This window comes from Vulpes lagopus, chromosome 9 (assembly GCF_018345385.1).
Source record: "Vulpes lagopus strain Blue_001 chromosome 9, ASM1834538v1, whole genome shotgun sequence".
In the NCBI taxonomy this organism is placed as follows: Eukaryota; Metazoa; Chordata; class Mammalia; order Carnivora; family Canidae; genus Vulpes; species Vulpes lagopus.
In genome coordinates, this window is record NC_054832.1 from 37,249,633 (window position 1) to 37,277,177 (window position 27,545).

At 34.8% G+C, this 27,545-nt stretch overlaps 1 protein-coding gene across 15 annotated transcripts in view; it reads right to left on the reverse strand.

Moving 5' to 3' along the window:
• The window catches only part of VPS13B (vacuolar protein sorting 13 homolog B), a 739,627-nt gene that overhangs the window by 647,566 nt on the left and 64,516 nt on the right, over positions 1–27,545 (reverse strand). For 14 of the 15 annotated variants that reach the window (XR_005989852.1, XR_005989854.1, XR_005989853.1 and 11 more), the window contains 8 exons: positions 26,089–26,357; positions 18,098–18,193; positions 17,518–17,640; positions 16,910–17,047; positions 15,795–15,882; positions 10,378–10,569; positions 4,805–4,974; positions 1,064–1,258 (listed from right to left, as the gene is read on the reverse strand). Coding sequence is in view for 12 of the 15 variants with exons in the window: in XM_041768640.1 (XP_041624574.1) it covers positions 1,064–1,258; positions 4,805–4,974; positions 10,378–10,569; positions 15,795–15,882; positions 16,910–17,047; positions 17,518–17,640; positions 18,098–18,193; positions 26,089–26,357 (1,271 nt within the window). In the remaining 3 variants the exon portion in view is untranslated. The remainder of the gene's footprint in view (positions 1–1,063; positions 1,259–4,804; positions 4,975–10,377; positions 10,570–15,794; positions 15,883–16,909; positions 17,048–17,517; positions 17,641–18,097; positions 18,194–26,088; positions 26,358–27,545) is intronic. The other variant, XM_041768645.1, reaches the window with a different exon arrangement.

Here is a 27,545-nt window from a genome sequence, read left to right on the forward strand (position 1 = left end):
TCTTTAGTCCAAAGAGAATCTGGTTAGATAAACACTATTCCTACTTAGACTATACATCTGTGTTTGCTTTGCAGAAACACTTAGTACTCAACATCTGAGTTTATCTTTATGTACCTACAATGGGATGCTTTGTTGCTGTTTTTTGAGAGAGTGAGACATGTGCATGCATAAGTGGAGGGGGCAAGGAGTGGGGCAGGGAGGGCCAGAGATAAAGAGAGAGGAAGAGAGAGTCTTTCTCCAAGTGCTATGCATGAAACCCAATGCAGGGCTGGATCTCACAACCCCAAGACCATGACCTCAGCTGAAACTGAGTCCAATATTTAACCAAGTGAGACATATTATTTACCAAAAAAAAATGGAAGAGCTAAGTAAAGCCTCCAATAATTAACTTTATATAACTTGATTTAAAACATTAAAAGTTCTCTCTTTGTATCAAGAAATTAACATGAATTCAGTGAGAGGAAAGTAACCAAAAAACAAATGTGTTAAACCTTCTTTATGAGGCATTATCTCAAATAAATGTTCCCCTCAAAGAAATCATAAGTCTTTTAAAACACCCTTATAAATTAAGTGCTCCTTCAAACTACTTAAAATTATTATCAACAACACACAAAATCTTCAAAAACCAAGGCACCTGTGTGGTTCAGTCAACTGAGCAACCAGCTTTTGATTTCAGCTCAGGTTTTGAGCTCATGGGTCATGAGACTGAGCCTGCATTGGGCACCATGCTCAGTGGGGAGTCAGTTTGAAGATTCTTTCCTCTCCACCCCTTCTACCCACCTCTAAAATAAATAAATAAATCCTTTAAAAAAATCTTCAAAAATCTTAATTAACATTATCTCATAAAACATTAAGCTAGTAACATCAAGTAACTGAATAACTTTCAGATAGGTATACTTTTATCTAATTATGTTCAATAATGAATATATATATTACATATCATTTAAATCTCATCTTATGGGGGTACTACTAATCCTATGAAGTTACAAGTCCAAGAAAAAAGATATTTAATTCTCCCAAAACCAAACAGATACTCATAAACAAGAAAATTCACTTTTCCTACCTTAAGATAGCAGTGTGCATAGCAATAATGAAGCAGATTATCAGAAGGCTGAGTAAGGCTGCTGACCACATGTACCAATTGTTCAGCATACATTGGCACGGAATGTTCCAGATTAATTTTATCCACCAATATCTGAATGGATGGCAAAGGACGCAGAGACTGGAAGTTTGTAGTATTCAGGAAGTTACTTGAGTTCTAGAAAATAATAGAGTTTCCTTTATATTTCAGGAAAACAGTGATTGACATGCAATGCCCCCTATACAAGCCTTAGACTGGCACATTTTGCAATGTCATCAAATCAATCTAGAAATGACTTTCTAAGGGACTCTCTTACCGTAACCAAATACCTTCTATATATTTTAAGTATGTCCTACATTTCAAAATTATTACTGCCCATTTAGCTAAACTTTTTATTTTTCAATCAACTGGAATTGTTCACTGTGTACTCCTCAGTACTTTTTTTATATTATTTTATTTATTTATTTGACAGAGAGAAAGAGTACAAGCAGGGGGAGCAAGAGAAACAGGCACCCCACTGAGTAGGGAGCCCACCATGAGGCTCAATCCCAGGAAGCTGGGATCATGACTGAATCCAAAGGCAGACACTTAACTGACTGAACCACCCAGGCAACCCTCCTCAGTACGTTTAATGGTATTTTTTTAACCTCAATCATTTCCAATTATTGACCTAGCTATCCCAGAGCCAGCCACCATTTGTCTTCCTGCCCTTTATTCACATTTAGATGACAAAGGGACTAAGAAGACTACTCCAAAGTCTCACACAAGCAGCAAAATTTGCAAGGAGGAAAAACTTTTGATCCATATCATATCTATTAATAACATACACATTAAAAGCTCATAAAATCCTAAGAATCTCAGGTTGGGCTTGGTGCATTCAGTGTTATAGAACCTTTCTAAGGTTCCAAATAAATTCAAGTAGGTTTCAAGATGTCCAGACTATGAACCCTGATTATCAAGCAACCCCCTCTAATCCTAGAACTAACTTATTACCTTAAAATGCCATATATACTATCATTCTCAATGAGAAACAGTATGTCCATAGACATATGTGAAAATCCATGGAAGACGATTTCACTGTTAGTCCTTCATTCTCATAATAACTGGGGAGTAGTAGTAGCATTTCACAGAGATTGGCTAAAGATAGTAAATGCTACATAATACTCTTCCCAATCCAAAAAGCCAACAGTGCCATTATTGAGAAATATTGCCTAAAATTGACTAAGTTGAACATACTTGCTTGAGTATGCTTTTTAAACTTTTTATTGATAATTTTTAAACTACCACTTATTAAGCAATTACTTACTTTTTTAAACAACTTTATTTTGGAATATAAAGGTATCACATATGGTAAAGCACACAAATCCTAAGTGGAGAGCTCAACAAAATTTTACATCTGTAACCACCATGCATTTCAAGCACTCTACAATATAATCCCTTCTCAAGGTAATTTATCAGATCACTGCCAGAGGTAGCCAATATTCTAACTGCAATCACCAAAGACTAGTTTTGCTTATTCTTTAACTTTATGGAATCATACAGACACAAACTCATGACTGTCTGCTTTCATTCAACATGCCATCTGTAAGAATTATCTATGTTGTTCCATTCATGGGGTTAACACTTATTATTACAAAACAGCTATTTCTAATAACATTTCTTGCCTTAAACTCACATCTTCTGGTATTAAAATAGCCAACACTGTATTTCTTGTGATTTGCATTTGAATGACATATCTTTTTCCATCCTTTTATTTCTTTTTTTTTTTAATTTTTTTAAAAATTTATTTGTGATAGTCACACAGAGAGAGAGAGAGACAGAGACACAGGCAGAAGGAGAAGCAGGCTCCATGCACCGGGAGCCCGACGTGGGACTCAATCCCAGGTCTCCAGGATCGCGCCTCAGACCAAAGGCAGGTGCCAAACCACTGTGCCACCCAGGGACCCTCTTTTTTTTTTTTTAATATTTATTTATTCTTGAGAGACAGAGACAGAGAGAGAGAGGCAGAGACATAGGCAGTGGGAGAAGCAGGCTCCATGCAGGGAGCCTGATGTGGGACTCGATCCCGGGATTCCAGGATCACGCCCTGGGCCAAAGGCAGGCGCTAAACCACTGAGCCACCCAGGTGCCCCCATCCTTTTATTTCTAACTTGTGTTACAGTTTTCAGTTCCAGAATGTAATTTGGTACTTCTTTATATAGACTGAAGTCTCTTCTAAAACCATCCACCTTTTTGTCTCTTTCTTGAACTCATTACTCATACTTGCTTCGAAGTTAATGTCTAATACTGACATACTTTTTCTCTGCCGAAATTTTCCCCAGATTATCTCTTTACTGAGCAACATAACAATTTTAAGTGGGTAACAGAGAGCAAATACACAAAATTAAACTATTCTATTACAGTCAACTCCCTGTCATAGCTCTTTTTAAAGTGAGAATAGTTTTTACTTCTATAATCATCAGTATGTAGATATCAAAAGAAATATAACCAAAAAAATCTAAAGATAACAAATAATACCTTCTTATGTATATGGTAAACTTAGAAAGCAATACATTATATATGGCTTAAATCAAGTATTAAGCATCTAATAAATCCTCATTAACAATAAGCTAGTAATTACTGTGTTTCTAATATTTGCAAAATGGTTTATGAGCATTTTCTCATCTAGTATTAAAAATGATTTTAAGAGGTAGGTAGTACTGTAAGGGAACAGCTCTGTGCCAGCACCCTGACAATCTTAAACAAATCCATATAGACCACAAAAGCAAGATGCAATCATAGCAGACCTAAGCCTTGGGAGAACATCCTGTGACTCTCTTAGAACATGAAGAGATAGGGAGGGAATCTTGCAAAGAGTTTCTAGAATTCTCACCTTCTATTGACTACTAGGAGACATTTTCTCATCAGCATCCCTCATTCAAGTAAGACATGGAGTTTCCACTTACTCCTTTCAATGTACAGCTGTAATCTATGTAACTATTTAGATGAAGTGTGGAACTGAATCCTTGACAACAAGGCACCTTACTTAATAGTATGCTGTGTATGTATGCTACATGTCATTTTGGCCCTCTGGTTTCAAAGTTGCCCTGAAAGCTGACACCATTAATGATTTGCTTTTGCTGTCTATATGTAATAAACTATTTGAATCCATCTAGGCTTACTGCTTCTTTACCAGCTGAATCTGTCAGCTCATTTGAAAAATAGTTTTGTTTTTCAGAAACAAGTTTAGAGATACAAAGCAATGTGTCATAGTTTGTATATAGACTGACTTCTAGGTCCATGCTCTCATCAATATTTCTTTATACTCGGGGATCCCTGGGTGGCTTGGTGGTTTGGCGCCTGCCTTCAGCCCAGAGAGTGATCCTGGAGTCCCAGGATCGAGTCCCGCGTCTGGCTCCTGGCATGGAGCCTGCTTCTCCCTCCTCCTGTGTATCTGCCTCTCTCTCTCTCTCTCTCTATGTCTATCATAGATAAATGAATAAATCTTTAAAAAAAAATTTCTTTATACAGCCTTAGATTGAAGTTAGTTATATATATAATGTATATATGTACACACACACACACCTTTCTAAGAATTAACAATCACAGTTACATTGCTTTAACACACCACAGATAACTATATAAGCACATATTCTTTTACTCAATCACCTTCCTCTTACAAGATCATAGGACTTGCAAATATGCACATATGAGGAAAAAAAAGTAGTGAACTGCAAAAGATACCTTTTCTCCCATAATGACAGGTAACAAATGATCCAACAAGTTGAATTCAGCCATGACAATAGTACAGGTACATTTTAGAAGAGTAATACTTGTATGTCGAGTAGGAATATATTCCTCCAAAGATGCCACTTCCTCAGGATTCAGTACTGTTTCATTTTCATCCTTAATATCTAAGATGAAATAATGAAAATGTAATAAAAAATTATTTTTGAATAACTGAGTTGGTTCCCAAATTTCAAGGTCAAATTATACTTTTCTTTTGAACAATAAGACAACTATAAAATGTGTTACCCTTAACAGTATAAGTTATACTACTATAGAATGTAAATTTTTTTATTTATTTATGATAGTCACAGAGAGAGAGAGAGAGGCAGAGACACAGGCAGAGGGAGAAGCAGGCGCCATGCCCCGGGAGCCCGACGTGGGATTCGATCCCGGGTCTCCAGGATCGCGCCCTGGGCCAAAGGCAGGCACCAAACCGCTGCGCCACCCAGGGATCCCTAGAATGTAAATATATGTCTTTGCTGTATAAAAATTTACATATTTTAAAATATGTTTTAAATATTTCAAAGAAATTCTTCATCTCTTTTGTTAAAAATATAGCTTCTGCTCATAAAGACACCATGAAGATGATGCAAAAGCAAGCTAGAAACTGGCAGAAAGTATTTGCCTTAGATACAGATGGATATAGAAATCTATACAAAGGACTCACCATGTTAAAAAAAAATTAATATAAAACCTTTTAAAAATCAATAATAAACAACAGAATAGGAAAATGGGCAACAAAGCCTTATTAAATAAGCAAAAGATAATATTTCCAAATGGCCAATAATTCTATGGAAAACTAGATAACATCATTAAGCATCAAGTAAATGCAAATAAAGTCACATGACAACATTACAGACCCACTAAAATGGCTAAAATGAAAAAGGCTAATACTAAGTGTTGGTAAGCATGCAAGCCAAAGATCAGCAAACCTTTTACATAAAGACTATTTAAAAAATATTTTAGCCTTTGCCAGCTAGTCTGTCACAACTACTCAACTCTGCCACTGTAGCACAAAAAAGGCCACAGACAATACCTAATTGTATGAGCATGATTGTGTCCCAATAAAACTCTACCTGTGGAAACTGAAAATTGAATTTCATATGGTTCTCACAGGTCACAAAATATAATTCTTTTATTTTTTCTAACTATTTAAAACACAAAACCCATTATAAGCTCATGTCCTGCACGAAAGAAGAAATCATAGTTTGCCAGCCCCAGCAATTAAAACTCTCCACACTAAAAACAAAACAAAACAAAACAAACTCTCCAAACTACTAATAAGAGTGTAAAGTGGTCCAACCACTTGGGAAAACATTTTAGAAATATCTACTAAAAGTAAACATAATGTAATCCTTTTACCTAAGTGATTCTATTCACACATGCCCAACAGAAAGGAGTGCACATTTTACCAAAAGGCATGTAGTAGAATGTTTGTGGCATCACTAACATAGTAACCAAAAACTAGATATTAAATACTCATCAACAGTAAAGTTATGGTATATTCACACAATGAATATAACAGTATATAAAAATGAAATAAATCTTATAAACAAACTAAAGCTAAAGTAAGAGACAGAAGATACATACTGTGTGATTCCACTTACATGAATTATAAACTAAGCAAAAACTTAACCCATGATGTTAGAAGTTAAAGAGACCCTTCTTGGGGTCAAAGGAGTAAAGAGGAGAGCACAGGGGACTTAGCACTGCTAAGGTTCCATTTCTTGAACAGTTAGTTACCTAGATATAGTTAAATTTGCAAAATTCACAGAACTAAATCCCTAGGTTTTATACTTTCCAATATGTATACTACACCTCAATAAACAGCTTTAAAAGAGTGGAGAACTAAAAACTTAAGATTTAATACATATGTACTCATTTACATGCACTTATGTATATATAGAAGCAGCTCTCACTTTGCACAGTTCTGATATACATCAATTTCAGTTATCTTGTTTTAGTTAAAAAAATGCCAATTGAAAAAAAAAGCCAAAAAAAAAATAAAAATAAAAATAAAAAAAAATAAAAAATAAAAAAAAGAAAAAAAAAGCCAGTTGCCAAAAATCAGTTCAAATCTCAGTTACCACAATATAGTAAGTGCATAAAGTACAAACCTTACTGCAAGTTCTTCAATCCACAAATCATAACATAAATAGAAGATATGCATCATCATCAGTGACCAATTACATTACTTCTTTCAAAGTTGGTCAGATTTGGCTACTGGCTACTGGGATCTCATGTGTGTTATTTAACTCCTACATAGACGGCAAAAAATATAGTTGTGCTGACTCCTTGCTTACTAGTGATAAACCCCTGTGACATTTTACAAAAGTGGATAATTGAAACAGAATTGGCAATCAAAGATGAAAGTGCAGCAAAGAAACAAAAACTGAGAACATACAAGGAGTTACAGAAGAAACAGCTGACTGTGGGAATATCAACACTGTACTTTTGGATAGACTCTTAATATGCAGCTAGGGGAAGTAGTGAAGACAGACTTATCAACGCCAATGTAGAAAGTAGTTGTGATAATCAAAATGGTGATAACAAAAATGAAGATGTCTATTTTTAACTCTTTTAGGAACCTCCAAACAGTTTTCACAGTGCCTATACCAGGGGTAGCGGAAGGGGAGGTGGACAGGGGGATGAGATGACTGGGTGATGGGCAATGAGGGGGGCACTTGATGGGATGAGCACTGGGTGTTATAGTACATGTTGGCAAATCAAACTCCAATAAAATTTTAAAAAATACAAAAAAAAACAAAAACAAAAAAAACGAATGAAGATGTCCCACAAGAAGTGATGCAAACAAAATTCTTCCCATGAAAGGAACCCTCAGAGGTTTTCACAATTTGAAAGTATATAGGAATCTGATCCCAACTTAGAAATATGACAATTTGCCAAAGCATAGGAAAGGCAGTCACTCTATAAGTTACTGGAAGAGGAGACAAGCATCATTTAAACTACTCTTAAAACTACCATTAAAAAAAAAAAAGAAAAACTCCCATTAAAACTACTCTTTTAACAACAAAAAAAACTTACTTTTTTACTATTTCTATCTCTATGTACATTCATACCAACAGTAAGAGAGCTCTTAGTGCTTTGACAAAAATATCCAAAAGCGTGAAACAATTTCAATTTGTAACATTATGATCACTTTCCATGATTTCAGCTGGCACATTTTTATGGTTCCTAATTACCATGCAAGGTGAGAATTGTCTGTATATATAAACTAAAGTGAGGGTGTTTTTCTGTATGTTGGTAAATTGAACACCAATAAAAATTAATTTAAAAAATATATATATATATAAATTAAAGTGAGCTAACAGCAGTCTATATACATATACATATATTGTATAACATGTAGATTTATACATAAATGTATATAATCACATTCTTGAGATAATAAACTGCTTCAGATAAAAATTCATGTTATATATATGTATGTGCATATGTGGGTGGGGAGCATAATTCCACTGTTGAAGAGACTGCTAATTATAATCTTTCTTTTAGCAATAAAACTCTCTGAACTTAATTCTAGTACTGGGACTCTCAGACACTATGCTTTCCAGTCTCCCTACTACTAGGTATATGGACAGGTTACTAAATTTTGGTCAATGGGATGACAGAGCCATGCTATTAAATGAAACTACATACCTACCATTTTCTCTTGCTCCCACTTTCCTGTTGATTCAAATTAGATACTGTAATGGTGGGCCAACATGAACCATGTAGATGAGGTATATCTCAAAGAATGGTAGAAGAACAAGACACAAGGAATTCTGGGTCTAAGATAATCTCATGGAACAGTTACTCTAATACGCTACAATACCTACCAGCTTGGACTTTTACATGAGAAAAACAAATTAGGTACTGATTTTTGTGTGAGCCTAAGTTTCATTTCTCTGGGATAAATGCCCGAAAGTATAGTTGCTAGGCTAATATGGTAGTTACATGTTTAGTTTTTAAAGAAATAAACTGTTTTCAGAAGTACATTTTACATTCCTATCAGCAACGATGAGCGATCCAGTTTCTTCCCACTCTCCCCAACATTTGGTACCATCACCATTTTTTATGTTAGCCATTCTATACATACTATTCTAGCACTTTTAAGAGTGTCTGGGATGGAGCTGGCATTCAAGCAAGGTACAAGAAACGAATGCATAAACCTGTCAAGGACTTAATATATACTAGGCATTGTGTTATATACTATTACATGCACTGATGTTGGAAGTTGGTCCTACTAGGATAACATTTAGGTAACAGTAAATTTGCTATGGCAAAAGTCAAATAAAGTTTGGACAACAGCCTAAGGTTTATTTCATATAACAATTTGAGTCTAAAGGATCCAGAGTTGACATAGTGCTACCAAGCTACAAAAGACCTAGGTTCTTGCTATCTTTTTGCTGTTATCATCAGCATGCAATTTTCATCTCAGGATCAAAGATGGCAGCTCCAGCTCTTGCCATTATAATTTTTTCTAGCCAGAAGGAAGAGGTAAAGAAAAAAAGGAAGATATGCACTTTTACTTTTAGAGTCACAGCCTCAAAATTCACGTAATTAAAGTTCTGCTCCTATCCAGGTAGCCAGAACCTTGAGTCCTATAACTATACTTGGAATGTGTATCTTTATTTTTATCATAAGAATTTCTATCATGAAATCTCTTTTACTATAAAATAAGAAGATAATGGATATTGGGGAAACAATTTAACCATCTCCGTCACAATAATTAAACTCATTACTGAGACAGAAAAATGAAAAATCAGTGATGTTTACTTAAATTTCCTAAGGTTAAAAGCGGGGGTCAGAATTCAAGCCGTAGTCTGACCGCATAGTGGTCCCTTTACATGCTATAATGTCCTAGAGTGCTTTATTGCAAAAAAAATGAATTTGTATTTTTGAAACTGCAATACCTTCATGCATGTAGAAAAAATTAAATGTACAACAAATTCTTTACCAGTAAGTCGTAAGTGTCCTTGAATGCTAAATTTGTATGTTTAGAGTCCATCTCCATCTCCATGCTCTTTAGAATCCACTAAGGTGGGAAAATGATTTCAAGAATATACACTGGAAAAAGTATCAAAAAGGTATGGCAATAAAATGCTGACAAATACTAGCAAATAAAGTACTTACATAAATAATTTCCAAATCTTGACGTCTCCCATAACTTCTACACACAAGTGTATTCTTTAAACAACTAAATACATGAAAAGCAGGCACACGATATAAAAAAAGTGTAATTTGGCAAAATACAACAAATCAGGTTATATAATCATTCAAATCAACTAGCAAGGGCAGCCCGGGTGGCTCAGTGGTTTAGTGCCGCCTTCGGCCCGGGGTGTGGTCCTAGAGACCTGGAATGGAGTCCCATGTCAGGCTCCCTACGTGGAGCCTGCTTCTCCCTCTGCGTTGTCTCTGACTCTCTCTCTGTCTCTCATGAATAAATAAATAAAATCTTTAAACACACACACACACACACAAACAAATCAACTAGCAAGAGACTCAAAATTAGGCCAAAAACAAACCTGGTTTTAGCCCACTATATGGTTCATATTCATGTTCCAAGGCACAAACAATCATTTTCAAAATTCTATGTACTGCACTGCTATCCAAACGAAAATCAAGAGGACCTATAACAAGGCTTTTGGTAGATTTCTCCTGAACTGTTCCCATATCTTCACTTTTTCCTGGAGAAAAGTCTTGTTGATTTGCAGACCCTACAAGAAACCACATCTTACATTAATATTTTAAACAATGAGATATACCAATCGTAATATTACTCATCTTTTTAGCTTACAGCTTAATGCCTTCAAATCAATTCTCCATTGGTTGAATACACAGAACACTGCCAATCTATATTTTTCTCTACACAGATGAGATGGTATTACTAACAACAACAAAAAAAAAATACTAATTCAAATAACAATTACTCCCATAATCTATTTAACGTTACAAGAAGTGCTTTAAAATTGAAATGTTCGTTCTTAGAAAATTATTCTCTAAAATCTCAATGCCTAATATCCAATAATTCTATACACAATACTACAATGTTGACTAGGAATGGTAAGTAGAGGAAGTTGCATTTTAACACTTTATCTTATAAAATTTCACTGAAAAAAATGTTCACAGGGTGCTGTAAGAGTTGTCTATAGTGACTGTGGAAGTGGAACAATAGGTTTTACCTGCTTAAAACTTTTTCCAGAATAAAATCATATGGCCATGCTTCATGCTGCAGAACCCAAGTTCTTCAATCCTTTATCTGCCCATATATTAAAGAAGAAACCATGGGCTATCTTCTAAGAAAAATATTGGCTCTATCTGCAAGTATTTCTCCTTATCTAAAACATACACTCCATATATCAGAGATTTGTTTTTAATACATAAATCTACTGTTATAAGCGAAAACATATGGTAATTTCTAATTCTTAAGCCATTTGTTTTTCAAACAAAAATAGGAAAGTAACACTTCCCAGCACTTAGTACCTTTATCTAGGAAGGCCTAATTAAACACAAAGGTTCTGTACCCATACTTCCTAGCTTTTTAAAAAACACATTTCTGTAATTTCAAATAAACGAGTTCAATCTTTAGTCTCAGTACCATGTACAAAAACTGAATATTCAAAAATCAGATAACAGCCACAGACTTAAATGTCACAAATAAAACAAAGTTAATATTATATATAATATGCATAAATAATACTGAGTCACATTAGAAATTAGGTATAAGCAACATGCTATTCACATAAAAAAAATCACTGCTTTTCATAGCTAAGCCATGTAAATCTGTTGTGGAGCTAACTTGAAAACAACAAAAGAACTCTGGTTGCAAACAATATGCAAAAACAAGGAAAATGCCCTGCTTTGAGACCCATAATGGCTATTAGGCCTCCTAAATAAATGTCATTTTATAAAAAGATCCTTTTTTCAGACATCAAATTGTCTCTAAAGTAATAGAAGTCTATAAGCTTTGAGATTTGTTGTTGTTTTTGTTGGTCACTGGTTGTTTTATTTTTTTGCAGATAATGCAACTTGATTATAAAGTAGTTATTTTTTTAAGATTTTATTTATTCATGATAGACAGAGAGAGAGAGACAGCGACATAGGCAGAGAGAGAAGCAGGCTCCCTGTGGGGAGCCTGGTGCAGGACTCAATCCCAGGACCCCAGGATCACAGCCTGAGCCAAAGGCAGATGCCCTTCACTAAGCCATTCAGGTGTCCCTATGAGGTAGTTTAAATTTAGATGCCAGTGGTCTGTCTGAAATGTAAATTTAGGACTGGCTTTTAGCTGTATCTTTTCAGCAAGATATTTACCGTATCCACTCTCAATGTTTCAGTCATCCCAGCTCCCTCAACCTTTGGCTACTCTTAAGAGTCAACACAATATCAAGGCAGCCCAATGAAAAGACAAGACTTACCAGTCTCTCTGGGATAGCCAGAAGCAACAGCATCTTTATTGCCCCTAACTTCCCATACTTTTATACTCACTGATAGAAAATTATTCCCCTTCCTATTCTGCAAGCTATCAAAACAACTCCACCAACCATCTGTGCTGTCAGTGTAGGTGAAAACTACATATCCCCAGTTATCCTCTTTCATTATAGATTCATCTGCTTTTTCACCCATGACTTCTCATTAAAGTTTGCTTGTATATAACATACCTTAGAAGTCTATGTATAAAACTGGTAACTTTAAAGACAAAAGAGTCTGTTTTTGCTTTAGAAAATTAATCCTTAAATAGAATGTAGGAATAAAAAAATCCTTCTATTTTAGCATTCCCTTACCCCCAGCACTGTCCCAAGACATCTAGATTCAAACAGGCAATGAACCACGATACTTCTCTCTCATCCTTTTATCAATCCAGTAACTGCACTGTTTCAACTGTAACTCTTTATAGTTCTCTAAAAATTTTCCTGTTGTAGATTACATTTTCAGCTATCTATTATTTTAGGTCCATAACAACATGTGTAATAACTTCCTAAAAATAGACGAGAAAGGCAGTAGTCATAGTAACAAATACCCAGTTATATTAATAAGAAATATTTCAATTTAGGTACACCTGGGTGGCTCAGTGGTTGAGCAGCTGCTCTGGGCTTAGGGCGTGATCCCGGAGTCCCGGGATCAAGTCTCACATCGGGCTCCCTGCATGGAACCTGCTTCTCCCTCTGCCTGTGTCTCTGCCTCTCTCTCTCTCTCTCTCTCTCTCTCTCTCTCATGAATAAATAAATAAAAGCTTTTAAAAATATATTTCAATTGAGTTTGTAAAACAATGTTTTCAGGCAGCATAACAAAAACAAAATAGTTGTCAGAAGATGCTTATCAATGTCAAGCAGTAGCACAGGAAACTTACTAAATGAATTTTTGTTTATATGCCATTTCACAATGTGGTTAAAGTACTACTACATCATTAATCACAACAAAATATAAGGTTTTTGGGGTTTTTTTACTGCATTTACTAGGTTTCTTAAATTAGAATACTATCAAAGACTTACTTTAAACATGCCAATCAAATCAACTTTCAAAATTTCAGACTTTACTATAAACTTTGTGAAATTATCAATATGCATTTATGTAAATTTATGGCACTTTCTGTTAGTATGGACTATATAAACAAAAAAATGTCAAGTGACATCAAACCAAGAATTTTATTTTTTTTAAGCTTTTATTTATTTATTCATGAGAAAGAGAGAGGCAGAGACATATGCAGAGAGCGAAGCAGGCTCCCTGCAGGGAACCTGCTGTGAGACTTGATCCCAGTATCCTGGGATCACGATCTTAGCCAAAGGCTGAGGCTTAACCAGTGAGCCATCCAGGTGCCCCCAAACCAAGAATTTTAGTTGAAATATTTCTTTAAAGTATCTGAAATTAACCTGTGAGAATTCAAAATACTTTTCTTAGGTTCATTCTACAATTTCTCTGTTTCAAGTAATCAAAAAAGGAAGAAAAGCTGAACCCAGTAATTATGATTGCAGGCTATAGAATCAGATTAGCACACTAGCAAATATAAACTGCTTCTATCTTTTAGAAACTGTGGAAGCAGCATATGTACAAATACAATTTTCAGTGCTTGGTTTCCTTCATTTGAAGGACAACTACTTGATACTCCAATGTCCTCAGAAGACAGGGAATCCATAACACATTTAAAAGGCTTCATATCCAACCAGAAGACCTACCATCTTACATTTGGTAACTACAATACTGTAACAATTTTTGAAGTTCTTAGTTGCCCTTTCCTATATATAATTGGCTACTGAATATATCTACCTCAATGTCCATATCAAAATATATCTTTTCCTCCAAAATCTTTCTTGAGATTTCAAGACCAAAATATGATACACAATTTAATTTTTAAATAAAGCAATGCAAAGGCAGTGAGTGAGGGTTTTAAGCACGGAATTAAACCAACCTAAAGGGTAGGCAGCAGGAAGCCAGTAAAAAAAGCTATTAAAATGTAGAGAGGACAGTGGATTAGATGAAAGTGGGAAGAGTGGAGTTTACGAGAAGTGAATGAATTTAAAACAGATTTTGTAGATGAAAAGTGAGTCATGATGATTCCTAGGTATCTGGCTTGAACAGCCCCAAGACAGAACAATTTTCCAAGACAAGAATATTGAAATTAAGAGGAAATCAGTAGACAGTAATAAGGATTTTAATAATTCCATTTGAACATATTCAGTTTTGAAATATTTGTGAGACATGTAAAGAAGTAAAAACGCCATGTACACACTAGATATTTAATTCTATACTTAAAGAAGTTTGGACTAAAATTATAAATATGTACAAAGGTACATATCCATGGAAAAGAATGAGAGAACTTCAGGAAAGAGTATAGGGAAAAGAGTAAACCCAAGGTTTCATCAATGAGAACAGCAACATTTAGAAATCCATTACAAAAAAAGGAAGCAGAAAATCACTGCTCTTTCCTTCTGTTTTCAACTAACAACACTTGTTATCTTGTTATCATCTTTCAAGATCAACTCCTCTGTGAAGACTCTAACTCTACACATAAAAGTAGTCACTTTCTGGACAGCCCGAGTGGCTCAGTAGTTTAGCGCCACCTTCAGCCCATGGCATGACCCTGGAGACCAGGGATTGAATCCCACATCAGGCTCCCTGCGAGGAGCCTGCTTCTCCTTGCTGCCTGTGTCTCTGCCTCTCTTTCTCTCTGTGTCTCTCATGAGTAAATAAATAAAATCTTTAAAAAAAATAATAAAGTAGTCACTTTCTGACCTAGACCTCTCTTAGCTATCCATTTATACTACTGTTTTTAATGTGCTATATATTATAATAATTTATTTAAGTGTACAAACCCTACCTATTAGTTTGAGAAATGCTGTGGTCTTCTTGACATTCACTATATCTAACTCATCACCTAACACACAGAAATCATTACTATATGAAAAGTTAACAAAAAAAAAAGATAAACCTGTTTCAATATGAAAAAAGATGAGAATAAGTACAATATAGTATATTGAAGAGCACATAAAGTATCAGTTAAATTCTTAAAAGCATCATTTGATTGCTTATAAACACATAAGACTATATATCCACAGTCTCCAGAAGAATTTATTTCCACTCTTCTGCTTGAAACAGTTTTTTAATAAAAGATCTATATAACCTTCAAAATGCATTTAACACAGAAAAGGAAATGTTTATGCTTTTTGACAACTCAATGCAACATAAAATTTGATGTATCAAAATTTTAATATTTGGTGCATAATAGAATGAAATCTGGTTGGCTATAAAAAATGACTTCTCAGTCAGCTACACACAGATAAAAATAAGTATCTAAGAAAATTCTAACATAATATTAAACTTATTCCCCTAAGTAACAGAAGGTAAATCTGATGTAACCAATTACAACCAGTCAAGGACCAACTGATTCTGATGAGTCTTTTGTTTCTGTTATCCAAGGAAAAGCAAACACAAAGGAAAGAAACAGTACCTTTGCCAATGATATTCTCCACTGTATACAGGTAATCCATATAAAAAGCCCCAAATCTTTGCATTCCAGCTACCTCAGTGTAGGTCTCCTGCCAACAAAGAAAAGCAAACAGAACACAAATTGTACAGAAGAGACTTCTAAGTTTAAAACCTGATGGGTACTGAGGGGGCACTTGAGGGGATGAGCACTGGGTGTTATTCTGTATGTTGGTAAATGAACACCAATAAAAAATAAATTTATTTTTAAAAAAAGCCTGACAGGTAAAGAATCAAATATACTCCTTACATAGAATGTGTATCAACTCAAAAGTTTACCAAAAAAAAAAAAAAAGGAAAACAGAGGCTATCCAAAAAATTCACTTCTAAGACAGGTAATGTTAACTCTACTACAATACTACAAACCACACCAAAGGACATCCATAATTCTACTAGACATTTTGACCACTTTATCAATAATGTCTGGTTAATAACTATATGGAATAATATACCCTTAATCTTTATCACCCTCACAAAACTGTCCAATATATATTCTCAAATATAATTAATCCTTATATATTGTTAAATATTCCAGTACTTATATGAAACTCAAAAACTAAAGATATACTAAAATATTCAAAATATATGCAAATATGCAGATTAAAATGGAATTCTTTATAAAAGTAAATGTAGGAAAAAGGATTAATATTTATATTATTTATTCTATTATACTTTTTGATTTTTTAAATTTACTCTATAAAACATTATTTTACATGAAAAATTCAAACACTAAGACACTTACCTAGTAAAATGTAAAATTCTTCATCTCTTCCCATTAATCCTATATCCAAAAGTAACTGCTAATTAAATGATAATTCTATAAGTTTCCTCCATGACTATTTTAACAGTAGGGAATGGATAAACAAACTAATTGGCTACTTAGTATATATAAGTAGAGACCTTTGTGTACTCTTCAAACTTCTATAGATGTAGAACCTGGACTAAAATATTCTAAAGGTTTCAATAAACAACCAGCATTCAGAATGTATTACTTAAAAAGAAAAATGGCAATCACAAGTATTCACACAAAGTGTCCATCCAGACACAGCTAGAAATTGGCTCAAATATATATTCTCTGACCTTATGATGAGCTGCATCCAAGATAAATTCTGCACGAGTACCATTATTTTCTGGGCTTCGGTAATCAAACAATGAATTTGTAAGGTATGTCAAACCTTTCATATTCAAATTTTCACCACAAATGAAGAAACAGGCTTCCTAAAAATAAATGCAAAATTTTTGAACAGGAGGAAAAATCATTAAACTGTTAAAGAAAATAAAACCTTGGTTTTATAATACCCATTAAGTAGTTAATAGAAATCACTACAACTTTAAGTCCTATAAAAAGACAAGGAATGCTGTCTCCATTTTCACTGCCTATCTTGGCAAAGAACATTTTACAAACCAAAAAGGAACTCCAAGTAGCTGCCATAAACAAGAAAGATGAAACATTTATGAATTGGAAAGTATTTGGAACTACTGTCCAGGTGTTAAGTGCTACCAACTTTCTAAATTCCCCTGAGCCCTATAATTTCTTACAGGGAAAACAGTGAAGTTCCTCTCTTAAGCCAAAGATATATGTAGTCTAACAGATTTTTTGGTATGGTTAAACACTTCAATAAGCACTTCATTATCCCTGTATTCTATCCATAAGAGGGGGGAAGAGGTAAGGGGAGAATCTGACTTACAGTTTCACTTCTATTAATATTCTCTTCAAAATCTTTAACACCCATAATTCCTTTAAGGCACAAGGCTCTGCAACCTACAAAACCAATCTGGCAATTGAAGAAAGGTTCTCCCATCATAAGGGCCTATAAGAGGGAAGGAAACATTAGAACTAAAAATTTGAATTTCATAAAAATGTTACAGACTTAAAAACATGTTATAGGCTCCCCTTGTAGAATTTCTGAATTAGTAGAAACCTCTTTAGGATTATGGCCTTTCCAAATTTAAAATAAGAAACATCTTATTTCTCTCTGTATCCTCAAATCTTTGTATCCTCAATGACTGCCATCTTATGAACATTAATCCACATATACATACAAGCTCATACCAGTTAAAGACTGAAAGAATTAATGTTTCATATTACAGTAGAATCTATGTTAAAGTCATAATTATTTCAATCAATACTATTGATGACTAAAATAAAAATAAAAACCATGAATATATTTTAAACACGTCACTATGATAAAAGCCTCCGTTTACTACATATTAACTTTAAGGAACATTCAAAAAGTTTTAAATATATGTTCAATGTTGAATGATTACCTCAACTGTAGTTCCTTCTTGTTCCCAACACAATATTTCTTTGGATTTTACTTTCTGAGGGCTATAATAACTACTCTCAGCTTGCATTTCAGTGAGCTAAGAAACAATATAAGAATATTAAGTAAGTAAAATTAGTATTAGATAGCAATAACCTGTCATTATTATGATGAATTGATGTAAACAGGGTCAACTTTTAAGATTCAGGAAATTTAATTATTAAGCAGGAGAACAGGTGCAACAAAAACAGCCGTAACAGATTATCCATGCTATAACGGTTGAAAATGTTAGTCTAGGGATCCCTGGGTGGCGCAGCGGTTTGGCGCCTGCCTTTGGCCCAGGGCGCGATCCTGGAGACCCGGGATCGAATCCCACATCGGGCTCCCGGTGCATGGAGCCTGCTTCTCCCTCTGCCTGTGTCTCTGCTTCTCTCTCTCTCTCTCTCTGTGTGACTATCATAAAGAAGTAAAAATTTAAAAAAAAAAAAAAAGAAGAAGAAGAAAATGTTAGTCTAAGCTCAAAGAGAGAACTGAAATACCATCTTATTTTTATTTAACATGTCTTAGCAATATTGCCTAAAAAGGGTAAAAAAAAAAACCTATGTAACTAGAACAGTCTCATATAATGGTTCATATATTCTGCCAAAAATTTACATGTATTTTAACCTCAATTCATTTTATACTCCCTACACATTCAACCAGGGTTAGTTCAATCATTTCCAAAGTTTCTCCCAAATTTTTCATCAAAAAGAAAACTATGAAAAAACACAAATTCAACAAAACTTCATCTAGCTCTATGAGGGAAGTAGGTTCATGGGGATTTACTTTCAAAATATATGTCTCAGGGATCCCTGGGTGGCGCAGCGGTTTGGCGCCTGCCTTTGGCCCAGGGCGCGATCCTGGAGACCCGGGATCGAATCCCACGTCAGGCTCCTGGTGCATGGAGCCTGCTTCTCCCTCTGCCTGTATCTCTGCCTCTCTCTCTGTGTGAGTGACTATCATAAATAAATAAAAATTTAAAAAAAAAATTTAAAAAAAAACAAAACAAAACAAAACAAAATATATGTCTCAGACTCATTCAATCGTGTAAATACTTAATGAGTGACAGCTAGATAACAAGTACTAACCTAGATGCTGCCAAAACACCCACCACCCCTACAACCTTCGCACGCCTGAAGTTTATAAAACATTACTTGTATATATCTAGACAAACCTAGATAAATCATTTTTAAGAGGTAAATTTTCTAAATGCATGTGGTATCCTGGTTTGGATCATGTTACAGAAAACAACATTATGAAACTCAGTTAAAGTCTGGAATTTAACAGTAATGCAACCGTGTTGGCTTCCTACTTTTGACAAATGTACTATGATAGCATAAAATGTTAACAGAGGAACTCAGTAAGTAGTCTATGTGAACTCTCTGTACTTTGCAAGCTTTCTATAAACCTAAAACTATTCCAAAATAAAGTCTTTATTTTCTCAAAGGTATTCTGCCATGTTTACTAATGAGACCCGTCCACACTCTTGTGAAATGGATACATTATTCAAACATTAAGGCAAAATCAAAGATCACATTAAAAAAAAAAACAATAACTTCAGTCAAACAGAACTTACTGAACAAAAACGTTATCATTTAAACATAACTTTATGCTTAAAATCAACTGATTATTCTCATTTTTTGTAACAAAAATATTGTATATATAAGCCCTCATCTCTTAGATGCTTCTAGAACTGGTATACACACTGTTGTACAATTCTCAACAATGCTCAAGTAAAAATTCAGCATTTTAGACCTTTTATTCAGCATTTTAAACTTGATCACCCTTCAGCTGTCTACAATTATTGTAAAGAAAAAGCAATTAATTGATTAAAAGGACTCAAATATTACAAGAAAAATCTTCAACATGATTTTTTTAATGCTACATTTAATTTGGCATGATTTTTGTTGGATTGATATCAACTGTTCAGAATGCTAATGTAGAAACATGACCTTATTTTCTGACCAAAATATGAACCACAAATTAATTCCATATATTCTTTAAATCCAAGCTGAACAATGAATTCTAATGTTTTCCTCCTAAATTTCAACATACGTCTCTTAGAGAAACCTTAGAAACATAAATGTTCTAAATTTTTTAAAAAGATGTATAATGAGTACTGCCCTAAAAGTCTATAAAAGTTTTGTATATAAACACAAACTACTCTGACTCAATTTAATACAATTCTTCTCATCAATGAAGAGGAATATACCAAAATAACTTCAAATTCAACATAAATATGCAAAAATCACCAGAAAAGATAGAATTTTACTAGCAATCTTTAAATTCCCTCACAAACTTAGATTAAAAACAACTTCTTTTGGATCATCTAAAACTGGCAATATACCATATGATTTAACTCATATGTAGGATCTAAAAAACAAACCAACAAAAAGAATCAGACCAATAAATACAGAGAACAAACTGATGGTTTCAAGGGGGAATGGGCAAAACAGATCAAGAAGAATGGGATATATGTAGGCTTCCATTACAGGAAAATTAGTCATGGGAATATAAAAGGCACACTATAGGGAATATAGTCAATGACACTGTAGTAGCATTGTATGTTGACAGATGGTAGCTACACTTGTGGTTAGCTTACCATAAGGTATAAAGATGCGGAATCACTATGTTGTACACCTGAAATAATGTAACATTGTAGGTCAACTTTACTCAAAATTACACCAAGTCATAAGTGTAAGTTCTCAAAGTAAGTAGTTAATTCATGCTGCTGTTACTAAGAAAATGTTTATCTTTTATCATTTAAGTCTGAATATACTTACAATTAATACAATTACAATTATTATTGCCAAAAACATCTGTTAAATGCAGAGATGATCATATCATAAAAAAAAATTTTAAATAAATTTAAAAAACAAAACTGATATTATATGGAATGTGTATCTCGACTGTTGGCAACAGTCAAGAGAGAGTGTGTGAGCATGAGCAGAAGGGGCAGAGGGAAAGGGAGAGAAAGAATCTCAAGCAAATTCCACACTGAGCATGGTACCTGATTGGTGTCCATTCCAGGACCCTGAATTTATGACATGAGCCAAAACTAAGAGTCAGACGCTCAACCAGCTGCACCACCCAGATGCAGTTTATTATGTTTTAAAGATTTTATTGTTGTTGTTGTTTTTTTTAATTTTACAGACTGATACATATTCCTTTCATCTAAGGTGGATCAGGTAATTTCAATTATGAAATTTATAATAAAAATAATTTGTTTCATAGACAAATTAGAAATAAGTGTAAAATATATGTATTTTTACCATTTTGCCCCAGTCTTTATTACCAAAAAAAATTTTTAATCAATCAAGTTTAACTTTTGCTAAAAATTCATTTCCTATATCTTTTAGGGTTTGTCATTATTAGAAAATACTTAATGATTTTAAATTAGAAAAGTCTTTAAAGACTATTTACTTTAAAATACTTTTAATCCACTAGCTGGGGTAATTATAAATTGTCTCCCTTTATTACTGATTGAAAAAATGTATTTAAGGAAACAATCCACGCCAAATTAAAAACACCCTGAGAGCAAAAACTTGTTATTTTCTGTGCTACATTTCCAGTATCTAACAAGTTAACTAAATACTACATCACAGGTTGGACCCATGAGTTTATCTCCTGCAGAAAAATGCCTCCATAATAAACCAACAAGACAAATAAAACTGAAGAATTTATTCAATAAAAGAGGATCTCAAAATTTTGGAAGATGGAAAGCAGAAGAGGAGACAGGCAGAGGATGGATGATTTATTTGATCAATGTATACCAGCAATTTCCAAGAGCTGGAGATACAAGTAGCTGTTTTAAAAATTACTTACTGAGTTTGGTGTACTACCAAAAAAAAAAAAACAAAAAAACAAAAAAACAAACAAAAAAAAACTACCCACCATTTTCTGAAAAGGTTATTTTTCTTTCATCTACTAATGGACATTTGGTTTGTTTCAACTTTTTTAAGGGTTTTGTTTGTTTTTTTAAGTAATCTCTACACTAAATGTGGGGCTCGAACCTACTCCAAGCTGAAGAGTCGCATACTCTACCAGCTGAGCCAGCCAGGCACCCCAGGTTGCTTCAACTTTTTGGTCATTGTAAATAGTGTTTTTATGAACATTCATGTACATCTATTTATTTTTTTAAAGATTTATTTATTTATTTATTTATGATAGACAGAGAGAGAGAGGCAGAGACACAGGAGGAGGGAGAAGCAGTCCCCGACTCGGGACTCGATCCCAGGACTCCAGGATCGCGCCCTGGGCCAAAGGCAGGCGCCAAACCACTGAGCCACCCAGGGATCCCCATATACATCTATTTAAGTACAGTTTAATTCCTCTGGGTATGCACCTATAGTGGAAATGCTGAGTAACTTGATTGTAAGTTTAACGTTTCAAGGAACCACCAAACTTTTTTCCACAGTGACTGTGCCACTTTACTTTCCCACCAGTGTTCCCATTTGCTTTTAATCAACTCCAACTAAGATCCCACTACTGTCAAATCACTGCTCTAGGGATCCCTGGGTGGCGCAGCGGTTTGGCGCCTGCCTTTGGCCCAGGGTGCGATCCTGGAGACCCGGGATCGAGTCCCACGTCGGGCTCCCGGTGCATGGAGCCTGCTTCTCCCTCTGCCTGTGTCTCTGCCTGTTTCTTTCTCTCTGTATGACTATCATAAATAAATAAAAAATAAAAAAATAAAAAATTAAAAAAAAAAAATCACTGCTCTAGTCAAGATCACCAACAATTCCCACAATGCCAAATCTAATAATCCATTCTCACAAATGACCTACTTTGTCAACTTTAAAACGTTTATGGCGCTCAGCTTCCAAATAGACACTTTTGGTTTTCTGCCTAACTTATTTTCAGTTTCCCACATTATTTCTGCCTTTTCTTTCCAAATCATTAACATCACAGTACCCCAGAGCTTGGCCCTAGGCCCTCTTCTTTTTTTGTATCTATACTGATTCCAGTCTTAATAAAATCTTGACTCTCAAATCTTATGCCCAGACCAAACTTCTAATCTGAATTCTAAATTCATTAATCCAACCCAACAGCTCTACTTGAATATATAGTGGGCATCTTAAATTTGTCCAAAACCAAACTCCCGATTCTATCTCAAACCTAATCCTCTTACAGTCTCCTCATGCCAAAAAATCAGAACTCAATTATTCTAGTTGCTCAAGCACCATCTCTGGATCCTCTTCACTTACATCTCATAATAAAATCAAGAAACACTGTCCTCTTGACCTTCAAAACACATCCAAAATACAGTTACATTTCACCACCTCCCCTGCCTATCATCCTAGTCCAAGCTATCATTATCTTCTGCTTGAAAATTTTTATCCTGTCTGATCTTATTTCTGCTTTCACCCCCTATAATCTATTCTCAACACAGCAACCAGAGTGATGCAATTTAAAATATAACTCAGATCATCCTGTAACCACTATGCTATAAATTGTCCAAAAACTTCTCAACCTCTTCAGGACTAATGACAAAGTCTCCAACCTAAAATGACCTATACAGTTTTACAATTTACGGATCTCTCCCCAACCCCATCACCTCTCTGACCTGATTTTATACTGCTTCGATTTTAGCCCACTTTGCTGTGGCTGCACTGGCTTCCTTACTATTCCTTGAACTTTTAGAGTCTTTTGCTATTCTTCGAATATTCTTTCCTACTAATTCACAAAGCTTCCTCTTTCATGAGTCTTTGCTTAAAGATCTCCTTCCCATTAAAACCTTCCCTGATCACCCAAAAGTAAATTGCATAATCCCTTCCTATCTAATGGACACATTCACTATTCCTCTTCTGTATTTTTTCTACATAACCCTTATTATAAATGGGTATACTATACAGCTTATTCGCTTATAGTGACAATTTATACTTTTTTTTTGACAATTTATACTTTAAGAGGCAGGGATATATATGTCATCTGCTCAATGGGTAACCTTAAAGACAAAACAGTGCCTGGCACGTAGAAGGCATTAGTATCTACTTGTTGAATGAATTAGATACTGTTTAAGGGCATTACATGTGTGATAACACTATTATAAAAAGCCAAGAGGGGTACCTGGGTGGCTTAATCAGTTAGGAGTCTACCTTTGGCTCAAGGAATGATGCCAAGGTCTTGAGACTGAGTCCCACCTCGGACTCTGCTCATCAGGGAGCCTTCTCTATCTCTGTGCCACTCCCCCTGCTTATGTTCTCTATCTTTCTGTCAAATAAATAAATGAAATCTTTAAAAATAATTAAAAGCAAAAATAAAAGCTATGAAATAAACACTCAAAATTAACTTTAAGCTATATCTGTCAAATAAGACAGTATATGCTCAAAGAACACACACGGGATGCCAAAATAATAAGAATTTTCTATTTCTTAAAATAAAGGGTATTCCTTTTTTTTTTAAAGATTTATTTTTATTTATTTTTATTTATGATAGAGAGAGAGAGAGGCAGAGGGAGAAGCAGGCTTCATGCTGGGAGCCTGACGTGGGACTCGATCCCGGGACTCCAGGATTGCGCCCTGGGCCAAAGGTAGGCACAAAACCACTGAGCCACCCAGGGATCCCCAATAAAGGGTATTCCTAATTCAGAGGGATACATGCATCCCTATGCTGATTGCATAATTTTACAATAGTCAAATTATGGAAGCAGTTTAATTGTTCATTGACTGATGAATAGATAAAGAAGATATGGGGTGTGTGTGTGTGTGTGTGTGTGTATACACAACTGAGTATTCAGCCATAAAAAAGAATGAAATCTTGCCGTTTGTAATGACATGAATAAAGCTAGAGGGTATAATGCTAAGTGAAATAAGCCAGTCAGAGATTTCACTCATGTGGATTTTAAGCCACATATAGTGAACAAGCAACAAAGGTGAGGGAAGACAGACAAACCAAAAAAAACAGACTCTTAACTATAGAGAAAAACTGATGGTTTGGGAGGGTGGGGGGATGGGTTAAATAGGTGATAAGGATTAAAGAGTACACTTGTGATGAGCACCAGATGTTGTATGGAAGTGTTCAATCACTATATGATATACCCGAAACTAATGTAACACTGTATGTTATATTGGTTTGTTTTAACTGGAATTAAAAACTTACCATAAAAATATTAAAGTGTTCATTCTACTGTTCTTTAAAAGAAAAATACCTATTATATAATCTCTTTTGACTATATACGTTACATGTTTGTCAAATAAGAAAGGAGTCAAAGCCTGTGAAACACTGCTGAAAAAAACAAGTTAAATGAGGACCTAGAAAAGAAATAGGACTATCTTATAGAGTGAAAGAGGTGAGGAAAGAGTGAAATTTTATATAAACAGTCCTTTAAAGAAATTTTGTAATGAAAGAAAGCCAGAGATGAAACAGTAACTGGAGGTATATATGAATTCATGGGAGAGATTTTTTAATAGAAATATAAAGAGATCTCTATATGCCAATTTAAAGATTCAGTGGGAGGAGAAACTGATTTCCAAGAAACTGATTTAAAAAAAAGAGAAGGCTTTAAGAAGATAGAAAAAGATCAAAATTCAGAGTCAGATGAGGGAACATAATTTTATGAAATAAAGACTGCAGGGATCTCTGGGTGGCTCAGCAGTTTAGCGCCTGCCTCTGGCCCAGGGCGTGATCCTGGAGTCCCAGGATTGAGTCCCGCATCAGGCTCCCTGCATGGAGCCTACTTCTCCCTCTGCCTGTGTCTCTGCCTCTCTCTCTCTGTCTCTCATAAATAAATAAATAAAATCAGAAAGAAGAAAGAAAGAAAAAAGAAAAGAAAAGAAAAGAAAAGAAAAGAAAAAAGAAAGAAAGAAAGAAAGAAAGAAAGAAAGAAAGAAAGAAAGAAAGATAGATTGCTAGACTATCTTACATCTACCAAGTATAAAACAAACTTCAAATCAGATCCTTCCTAGAAATCAAAATTTATACATTAAAGGTAAAATAGACAAGAAAGAGGAAACCTACTTTGAAAGTCACCGTTGCCTTTGTACAATAAAATCCTATAGACACAATAGGATCCCTCAAAGTCTGTGCTTTTTGCTGATGCATGGCTGATGTAGGATCATTCCCAAGGAAGTCTTCCTCGCTATCATCGTAACTCACAATTGCAGGCACGAATGACCAGGCCCACGATACCCATCCCTGTGGCTGTTCATCTTCGTGCTGTGAATACAGCTCTTGGCCTTTGTACTGAGCAGTATACTGCATATCTATTCTTGTTTCATCTTCAGAACCTATCAAAATAAAGTCATTTTAAATAAATCAAGACAATTTAAAATTAAGATTGTAAATTCTGTAACACATCCTTCTTTCCACATATAAATCATACACAAATTATACAATGGCTATTATTATTTGAAACCAATAATCTAGCATTACTACTTTCAAGTTTGTTGGTTTAAGATTTTATTTATTTGACAGAGAGAGAAAGCACGAGAGCATTCACTCAAGAGAACACATGCAGGGGAAAGTGACGGAGAGGGAGAAGCAGGCTCCCTGCTGAGCAAGGAGCTCCATCTCAGGACCCCAGGATCGTAACCTGAGCCTAAGGCAGACATGAACTCACTGAGCCACCCAGGCACCCCACTACTTTCAAGTTTCTACATGTTGTACTATGCTAATCCCCATTCATAGTTCACAATTCATATTATATATGGCATAATCAATCATATAATTTTAAATGTGTTAGCTAAATATAAAGAATAAATTCATTCTTTAGCATTCCACTAATTAAAAACTTCCTCCTCAAAATAAGGCAAAGTAGTGAAACACTGACTTTTCTCAGAAACATAGTATCAAACTCTGGGAAACGAACTAAGGGTAGTGGAAGGGGAGGTGGGCAGGGGGGTGGGGGTGACTGGGTGACAGGCACTGAGGTGGGCACTTGACAGGATGAGCACTGGGTGTTATTCTATACGTTGGCAAATTGAACACCAATAAAAAATAAATTTATAAAAAAAAGAAAAAAGAAACACAGTATCAGAAATATCCAAGAAAAGTTCTTTATTTCCTGATATACCCAATAAAAACATCAAGCACTCCTAGGCAAAATGCACCCCCCCCCCCAAAAAAAGAACTATTCCTAAAGGCAGAAGTAAATATTATAATAGAATCATACATACATAAAGCTAAACAAAATAGTATTGTTGGTGATTCTTATTACTAGGAATGTAAATTAGTACCCACTCTACATACGAAAAAATTATAGCAAAGAACTTTCACTAAGTTAGAAATTGGCATAGGATCCAGATTTCAACCATTCCAACTAATTCCATTGTTGTTGTTTTTTTTTATGATAGTCACACAGAGAGAGAGAGAGAGAGAGAGGCAGAGACACAGGCAGTGGGAGAAGCAGGCTCCATGCACCGAGAGCCCGACGTGGGATTCGATCCCGGGTCTCCAGGACCGCACCCTGGGCCAAA